The 10,249-nt window shown below is 35.0% G+C and overlaps 1 protein-coding gene across 1 annotated transcript in view; it reads right to left on the minus strand.

Moving 5' to 3' along the window:
- Positions 1-524: 524 nt before the first annotated feature.
- The window catches only part of LOC128656667 (enoyl-[acyl-carrier-protein] reductase, mitochondrial), a 146,518-nt gene continuing 136,793 nt past the window's right edge, over positions 525-10,249 (minus strand). The window contains exons 9-10 of the mRNA XM_053710694.1: positions 5,650-5,722; positions 525-1,233 (exon numbers count right to left, since the gene is read on the minus strand). Of these exons, the coding sequence (XP_053566669.1) occupies positions 1,070-1,233; positions 5,650-5,722 (237 nt within the window). The 3' untranslated portion in view covers positions 525-1,069. The remainder of the gene's footprint in view (positions 1,234-5,649; positions 5,723-10,249) is intronic.

The raw sequence follows: 10,249 nt of genomic DNA on the forward strand, positions 1-10,249 counted from the left end.
AAAAATCATATTTATGCAATATTCATATTTAATAAAGTATATAACTGTGCATTTACTGTAAATGTTTCACATTTCAATGTGTTTAGGTATAGATATATATTTTAACAAAAGACATCAGATATATTTAATTTTTTTTATTTAAGAATAAATATAGAATATATTCTGCTATGTGAAGAACATTGGAATGTGTAATATTCATATTTCATGTCAGGTTAGCGCACTTTGGTTAAACTTGATTGGGTTTGCACGAGAGTAGGATGTTAGTTTTTTCCCCCACTTTCCACGCTCCATTGAAGTCTATGGGGGAATACATTAATTCGGTCAACTTGTAATATGTGTTATACCAGATGCGTCCAAAAAGGTTACTTCTAGCGGAGTTATCACGAGATTGGGAGCACAAAATACCGATCCACTCATAATCTAGCCTTAAGTCTGCCATTTTCAAAGTGACATATGCTATTTTCTAGGTGCTATGACTTGGCACCAGGTGTTTCTTGAAGCCTAGGGTAAAACTGCAACAGCAATGTGGTTATCAACAATAAACTTTATTTATTATTATTGTACTTTATTTATGAAGCACCAACATATTTTGCAGTGCTGTCCATGGGTACAATTAATTTAAATAAAACAATTATATAAAACTTGTAAGAGACAGGACAAAATTTTACTAACACATACAGGATTGAGGGCCCTATACCCGTGGGAACTTACAATCTAGAAGGGTAGGAGGTTGAAAAACAATGTTTGACAAACTCAATTTATTTTTGCATTAAATAGAACAGTAATTAGCTATTTCTTTGATCAATGTAAAAATAAAGAGAAACATTATTAAACTAATTATTTAACAAGGAAAGTGGTGACAAATATACATATACAAAAAGACTCAGTAGCATAAACACTGGCACTATACTCATTCGATATGAATCAGTTTGTGAACATTGTGTCGTTGCAATGACGGTAGATTTATTTTGTTGGAAGTGTTGTCATAGCCATATAAAAAAAACTGGAATGCTGCATTGTGGTCTACAGACCTTATGTTGGGCAACCATGTTCCTTAGTGTAAAGAATATCAGTCCATTCTAAGCACATATTTGCGACTGTACATTTCCATGCTGGCTTGCAGGGCAGTATTGTAATCATAAAATGGAACCTGTTTACATAGTGGTTCTAATAGTTTTCCTTTTTGTACCATGTCGGACAAATAGCACACCATTGTTTTCAGTCTTTCCAGATCTAGTTATAAAATGTTATTTAAAAAAAAATAATTGAAAGAACACTATTAAAATGAATTCCAAGTACATTTTAGCAATACAAAAAATGACAGGAAATACTAAGGCTTAATTTGTTAAATGGTAGTGTCAATAAGTATGTCCATTAGTCTATGGAGATGTTTTATGTTACCACCAGTTTACAACAGCAATGTGAACTTGACCTAAGTTATATAAGAAAAGCTTTAAACCGTTACATAAAATAGACTTTGTGAGGACTTATTTGTTCACTCTTGAAAGTTTGGCCATTTTAAATATTTATTTAAATGATTTATTTTTCAGTAATGTTACATTAAAAGAGACATTTTACCCAGATGCTGAACATGATGAAGCAAATCTGTAAAAAGCTGACTATAAAATATCTCATGCAAATGTAAAAAGAGAGATATTTTACCTTATACATCAAGCATCAAATCAATATACTTGTCCCCACATGTGCAGACACAGTCACTCTATTTTGCTCGTCAGTTTATAGAAATTTACTATAAAATCTTATAAATTCATATTGAAATCCCATGAAATACAGACACAACTTATTTGGGAGAATCGTAAAACACAGAAAGGAACTTTTGGAAGACCCCCAAGAACCAGTGCCTCTGCTTGCAATACATATCGATTATACAGCCTTTGAGAGAGACTGTTGGAAGGCAGCGGTTGCGACTAGAGGGGAGTACCCATCCGTATTGTATACATCTCTTTTTTCGACATTTTGAAGAGTAGCTGAAGAATAACTGCTCACAAAACTCTTACAATAGGCTAGATTACAAGTGTAGTGCAAACGTTTGCGATATGGTGTATATAGCAAAGGTTTGTCATCGGGTTTACCGCTCATATTACGAATTGAAAGTAAATGTGAGCGCGTGAGAGCAATCGCGATTTATGCTTAAATCATTGCCGCAACTTCAGAGCTCTGGTTAACTTTTGCAAAACTAAAAAGTTGCACAAAACACACAAAAATACATTACAAAGTATAGTTACACTTATAATAACACTATCTAATAGCAAGCAGACAAAAGTTATAAAGGCTCAAAGATATGAGATCTTAGGCAGTCAAAGGGCTTTAACATTGAGATACATACATATACATCTCTAAAGATGGATATGTGTGTGTATATATATATATATATATATATAATGTGTGTGTACATATGTATTTATAGACACATATAAACACATAAATACATATGTATACATATATAGACATATGTACTGTAAGGGAGATTAGGGAGATGAAAACATGTAATAGCATATTTAAAGTCTTTTAATAAAGACTTAAACTACTGTAAATATTTCACATTCCACATAGCAGATTTTTTTCTAGGTATTTCTAAATAGATATTCTTATATATATCTATACCTATATAGAATCATGTGTATGTAAATATATATATATATATATATATATATATATATATATATATATATAGAGAGAGAGAGAGAGAGAGAGAGAGAGAGGCATAGATATATACTACACCAAAATACCTTCAGATATATGCAGAAATATGTATTTATGAATAAATAGAACATATTCTGCTATATAAAATATTCCTATTTTCATGAGAATATGCAATTGTTTTTGCGTGAGAGTGGGGAGAGTCCATTGACTTCTATGGGGGAATACATGAACGCATACACAATATTCTAACTTCAGATTTTTGTGCTAGTCGGGTTTACTTTTAACTCATAATGTGAGCAGAAAAAGCTTAATTCTAGCGCAATTAACGCTCAAGCGGGAGCCTTTTAATTTGCGATTCACTTATAATCTACCTTAATATCTCTTAAAATATCTTCCTTTTTCCATAGAGATGTTCATGTGATTTTTTCTAGTCTGCTTTTTACAGATAAGTTGTATCAGTGATTTAGCATATGGGTAACGTGTCTCTTTAAGTAACTTATTTTAAATTAGTATTTAATAGACGTGCATTTGGCTTTCATTTTTATTAATAAATTCTGGATATGGCCACCGGTAGCGGTATTAAAGGGGCAGTAAACTTACAAACTAATGTTATATAATTCTGCACATAGTGCAGAATTATATAACATTAGCCTACCGGCAGATTTATACAGTAAAGTATTGCAGATAAAATTTATGTAAATGCCCCTCATTCAAGAACGCCGCTACTTGCTCTACTGAGCGGGTCTGGTTTTTCCCCAGCGCATCGCGGCAACACTGTCTAGCCACAGTGTGCCCGGTCGCACCATTAAAATGAATGTAGCTCGCTCCTGCTATTAGAACAGAACGGGAGCGAGCTACATTAATTTTAATGGCGTGACCGGGCACACTCTGTGACTAGACAGTGTTACTGCAATGCGCTGTGGAAAAACCAGACCCACTCAGTAGAGAAAGGAGCGGCATTCAGGAAAAAGTTGCTTTTACATAAAATTTCTCTGCAATACTTTACTGTATAAATCTGCCGGTAAGCTAATGTTATATAATTCTGCACTATGTGCAGAATTATATAACATTGGTTTATAAGTTTACTGCCCCTTTAAGCTCTTTTAGGACCAGATTCTCCAGATCTCGATTTGCACAGATCTGTGTGTGTTGCACTATTATACAAATAAATCCAGCTCTGAGAAAAAGCTGAATTCACTATCAACAGCCATATTCAGCATTGTTTATAAAAATACAAATCTCTAGATTATAAAGTGCTAGCTGTTTTTTTTAAATGCAGATAATTTCCTGGTAACGCATATAATATATTTCCATTAAATGTTATCTACAGATTTTCGATACTTAGAAAAGTAGCCAGGATGCACAAAGCATAAAATGTTAGTAAGCTTTTAAAATGTACTCATTTTATTACATATACTTTATTCTGCAGGTATCATTTTTTGAAAAGCATTTCTAGATAGGCTCAGGTGGCTATCATATATGGCTCATGTCGTTGGTTCACCAACTGTGTTCAGCTAGGTCCCAGTAGTACTCTAGACCTGAATTTAACTTTGTTAGAGTACAAATAGTATTAAACAGGCAGTAGCAAATAAACATCCATTGCCCAAAATATAAGCACTTAAAGGGACTTGAATCCCAATTTTTTTCTTTCATGATTTAGGTAGAACATACCATTTTAAACAACTTTCTAGTTTACTTCTATTATCAAATTTGTTTCATTCTCTTGGTATGCTTTGTTGAAGGAGCAGCAATGTACTTATGGTTTCTAACTGAACACATGTGTGAGCCAATGACAATCAGTATATATATGCACCCACCAATCAGTAGCTAGAACCTAGAAGGAAGCAAAAATTAAATAATATAAGTAAATGGCAAAGTTGTTTAAAAAATTGTATGCTCTGTTTAAATCATTAATGTCTAATTATAACTGTCCCTTTAATTTAGTGTCTTCGTAACTGTGTAAAAAACATAGTCCATAGTATAATGAGGCTGCATCAACCCCTCCTCTGTCAAACATCTGAGACCTTAACACTCTTAAACTTTCACAGGATGTCAATTCCTGCTCTGATGTAGTGAAAATTTAAGAGCTTGATGGAGCAGCGCAAAAACGGTCAGCCTCTTACTTCCACATTCGGCAGTGAACGAGACTTCTGAATGCGGATCTCTACGATATACTATGGATTATTTTTTTTACTCTGTTAAGAGAACCATAAAGTCAGGGCTTCTAAGCTTATGGGCTCAATCTTATAAGTATTGTGAGACCCATGACAAATGGTATTTTTTGTCTCCCCAGTCTCGCAAGCCGTCTGATCAGCAATAGTTTATAAAAAAAAGTGGGCTGACCCTCTCTGTCCCGACCAGAGTTTCAGTTGAAATATGTCAATTGTATTGCCATTTAATACTATGTAAAAGTTTAAATTACCATCACCTTCCATATGTAAAGTGAAATGCTCCTTGGCGAAACTACTTTCGAACACTGATTTAAGGCCCTGTATAACATTTAACCGTCAGTCTCGATAGCAAGACGGATTCCTTTTTAAAACATCACTATAATCCCAAAGCTTTTAACATTGAGGCCTCTATTTTAGGCTATGGAGGTTTATGGTGTATATAAACGTGTTGCCTCAAAACAATGTGTGGTAAAAGCTTTTTAAATTTCTTGTGACGCTAATACAGATGTATCAGTTGTGTACTACCTGTTAAAGCTCACCGGCCATCATGTACTTCTTGTTAATACAAATGCTCACAAAGAGAGTGAGTAATATTCAACCAATGAGAATTAGCAATAAGTACCTAACAGCGAGCGAGTCATACCAGGCATGAGACAACCAATACCATTGTATTAGTGTCAAATTACATTTTAACAACTTTTAACAACAATCCTCTCTAAATCTTATAGTCATTCAATAGAACCTACTTTGTTATGGACGTATGGAAATATAATATATGCTTTTATATATGAAAATATATTAATTTATTACTCACCATGCTTATGGTTTTGCTTCCACTGAGTCATCCAAAATCCACATATCTTTATATTTTGAAATATCATGGCTTTCTTGGATTAAGAGGGGAAAAAAAAAGTTAAATGACAATTTAAAACTGGCAAAATCACCAGTGTGCAAAAATCAATTGAAAAAGAGCCTTAATTGTAACATTATTTACTGTAGAACCTGGTGTTTAGTACTGTGGTTCCATCTCTCAAATCTTGGAACAATCATTTCGCAATGAAGGTACATGGCAAAAACTGAAAAAAGGGATCTGACGTGGTTTACATAGGCTGGCTTCTATAATGATTACTATAAGAATTTTGTTATGCATAGCCAGGGGTTTAAAAATATCACTATGAGCCACAAGGTTATGTATAGCCCGTCACTGGCGGGAGGGAGCCCCCTCCTGGGAGGAAATTGTACTAAAGATCAAACATTACTACAGCATGTCAGCACAGGCAGTTTTTATATTGGATACCCAGGAAACCTTCCAGAAGGTCTGGTATTATTGGATCCTATATGACTCGGTATAGAATGCAAATTGCTGATATCAAGATATTCCCCACGTGGCGCTCTTCCCCCACACATACTTAGAATCCCTTAGTGACAGGATGGAAATGAATTATAAAATATAGATACAGCATTGTGGTCAGGAGAGAGTCCTTCCTCTTTAATCTTTCCCTCCCTCTTTAACTTTACCTCTATTTCTTTTTTATTTTTTTGTCTTTCTCTGCTTTTTCCTCTCCCTGGTTAAATGTTCTTTTCCTACGGGTGGTTTATTGTAATTAGTAATACTAAACCTCTATGACTAGTTTTGATTTTCACTTCGATAGTACCACCAATACAGAATTTAAGGTAAACCAGCTTTTCATGTTGAAGAAGATCTGTAATCAATGGTATAGGATGATCTTGAACATTGTAACCATTTCTTTTTTACAATTTTGCTTTCTTTAAGATGCTAAAATTCATGTTGTTTTGGATTGTTTTTTTTCTGTTTTTATGCTCTCATTACAAAATAATAAAAATTACTTTATCATAAAAATATCACTATAGTGTACTAGCCAAGGGTTAAAAAGCTACTAGTCCAGAGGGAAAAAGTTACTAGTCCACTCAATCTTAAACATAGGAAAAAGTGAAATTTCAAAGTCGTCTGCTGCAATTTATAAGTCGCCCGGGACTAGTGGACCACAGGAAATTTTAAGCCGTGTGCATAGCATTGTTCAACTTATCACATTAATAAATACTGTGATGGATCAAAAGTGCCATTTGTGTTGCCCCATGGTAACTTTTGTTCCTGTACAAGGTTAATGGACTGAGAGTATCTAGTGCTATAATCTGCTTGACATGCATGATAATAACAAAACAATGGAATATCCGAAGTTCCATGGGAATAAAGAAATACTCATTAACTCCCTGATATTATGATACCTCCTGTGGAATTTTTAGTGAATAGTTTGCCATTATTCTTTTGAGTGCAATTATGGATTCCAATACTATGTTTGTACCTAACCCTCTTCTGGTTGCAAACTTACATTACATACCTCAAAATTTTACAGGTTGTCATTAAAATAACCTCAACCATCTTTAAAAAAAAAATATTTATTTCCCTTTAAGGAAGTCTACAACTGAAACTGTATATATTAGTTTACAAGAACCAGGAAGTTTGGGAAAGCTGAAGGATTATTTGATGCATAGACTATTCCTATGTCATGGAGTAGAATGTACTGAGGCATTTTTTTTTTTAACAGAATGGAACGAACTGCAAATGTAAGTCGATAATTGTATATAAATACAATACAATGTTATACTGACTGATTACTTCTGTATTGTTGAAGAGCGTAAAAACATCCTGTGCCGGATTACACGTGTTGCGTAATTTTTTTTATCCCACTTGAACGCTAACTGTGTTCAAAGTAAAAATTTTGTGCGGCTGGGTTAGAGCCTGTATTATAAGTTGAAAGTAAAAGTAAGTGCGCAAGCAAAAGACTCAGACACGTTACCTTCAGGACTTCGGATTCCGTGACCACGCTAACCACCTTTTCATTGACTTCTATGGGATGCGCTACAAAAAGCACTATTAGTAAGCACTCACGGGTAAACCAACATTGCACTATATCAATTGTGCTAAATGGTGCGTTAGGAATACTTTACATTCTTATGTTCTTCACATACAAAAAAAAAGTGTTCTTTTTATTTTTAAATAGATATTTCTTTTTGCTAAAATATATATTTATATCTATAAATCTATATGCATATATATGTATAGATATATAATGTGTGTGTATATATATATATATACACCCAGTATATATATATATATATATATATATATATATATATATATATATATATATATATATACATACATACATACATACATACATACATACACAGTATCTCACAAAAGTGAGTACCACCCATCACATGTTTGTAAATATTTTATTATATCTTTCCATGTGACAACACTGAAGAAATAACACTTTGCTACAATTTAGAGTAGTGAGTGTACAGCCTGTATAACAGTGTAAATTTGCTGTCCCCTTAAAATAACTCAAAACACAGCCATTACCGTCTAAACCGTTGGCAACAAAATTAATTACACCCCTAAGTGGAAATGTCCAAATTGGGCCCAAATTGTCAATATTTTGTGTGGCCGCCATTATTTTCCAGCACTGCCTTAACCATCTTAGGCATGGAGTTTACCAGAGCTTCACAGGTTGCCACTGCTCCATGACAACATCACGGAGCTGGTGGATGTTAGAGACCTTGCGCTCCCCCACCTTCCATTTGAGGATGCCCCACAGATGCTCAATAGGGTTTAGGTCTGGAGACATGCTTGGCCAGTCCATCACTTTTACCCTCAGCTTCTTTAGCAAGGCAGTCATCGTCTTGGAGGTGTGTTTGGGGTCGTTATCATGTTGGAATACTGCCCTGCGGCCCAGTCTCCGAAGGGAGGGGATCATGCTCTGCTTCAGTATGTCACAGTGCATGTTGGCATTTATGGTTCCCTCAATGAACTGTAGCTCCAAAGTGCCGGCAGCACTCATGCAAGCCCAGACCATGAAACTCCCACCACCATGCTTGACTGTAGGCAAGACACACTTGTCTTTGTACGCCTCACCTGGTTGCCTACACACACACTTGACACCATCTGAATTAATATGTTTATCTTGGTCTCATCAGACCACAGGACATGGTTCCAGTAATCCATGTTTTTAGTCTGCTTGTCTTCTGCAAACTGTTTGTGGGCTTTCTTGTGTGTCATCTTTAGAAGAGGCTTCCTTCTGGGATGACAGTCATGCAGACAAATTAGATGCAGTTTGCGGCGTATGTTCTGAGCACTGACAGGCTGACCACCCACCCCTTCAACCTCTGGCAGCACTCATACGTCTATTTCCCAAAGACAACCTCTGGATATGACGCTGAGCACGTGCACTCAACTTCTTTGGTCGACTATGGCAAGGCTTGTTCTGAGTGAAACCTGTCCTGTGAAACCGCTGGTCTTGCCCACCCTGCTGCAGCTAAGTTTCAGGATCTTGGCAATCTTCTTATAGCCTAGGCCATCTTTATGTAGAGCAACAATTCTTTTTTTCAGATTCTCAGAGAGTTATTTGCCATGAGGTGCCATGTTGAACTTCTAGTGACCAGTATGAGAATGTGAAAGCGATAACACCAAATTTAACACACCTGCTCCCCATTCACACCTGAGACCTTGTAACACTAACGAGTCACATGACACCGGGGAGGGAAAATGGATAATTGGGCCCAATTTGGACATTTCCACTTAGGGGTGTACTCACTTTTGTTGCCAACGGTTAAGACATTAATGGCTGAATGTTAAGTTATTTTAAGGGGACAGCAAATTTACACTGTTGTACAGACTGTACACTCACTACTTTACATTGTAGCAAAGTGTCATTTCTTCAGTGTTGTCACATAAAAAGATATAATAAAATATTTACAAAAATGTGAGGGTGTACTCACTTTAATGAGATACTGTATGTATGTATAAATAAATAAATAAATAAAAAGAACATTTTTTTTTCTAACTGAAGAACATATGAATTTCAAGTATCTATTAAAGGGACAGTCTAGGCCAAAATAAACTTTCATGATACAGATAAAGCATGTAATTTTAAACAATTTTCCAATTTACTTTTATCACTAATTTTGCTTTGTTCTCTTGGTATTCTTAGTTGAAAGCTTAACCTAGGAGGTTCACATGCTAATTTCTTAGACCTTGAAGCCCACCTCTTTTCAGATTGCATTTTAACAGTTTTTCACCACTAGAGGGTGTTAGTTCACATATTTCATATAGATAACACTGTGCTCGTGCACGTGAAGTTATCTGGGAGCAGGCACTGATTGGCTAGACTGCAAGTCTGTCAAAAGAACTGAAAAAAGGGGCAGTTTGCAGAGGCTTAGATACAAGATAATCACAGAGGTTAAAAGTATATTAATATAACTGTGTTGGTTATGCAAAACTGGGAAATGGGTAATAAAGGGATTATCTATCTTTTAAAACAATAAAAATTCTGGTGTAGACTGTCCCTTTAAAAACACATTAAAACACATTAAAATGCATATAAATGATA

The sequence above is a fragment of the Bombina bombina genome, chromosome 4, assembly GCF_027579735.1.
Source record: "Bombina bombina isolate aBomBom1 chromosome 4, aBomBom1.pri, whole genome shotgun sequence".
In the NCBI taxonomy this organism is placed as follows: domain Eukaryota; kingdom Metazoa; phylum Chordata; class Amphibia; order Anura; family Bombinatoridae; genus Bombina; species Bombina bombina.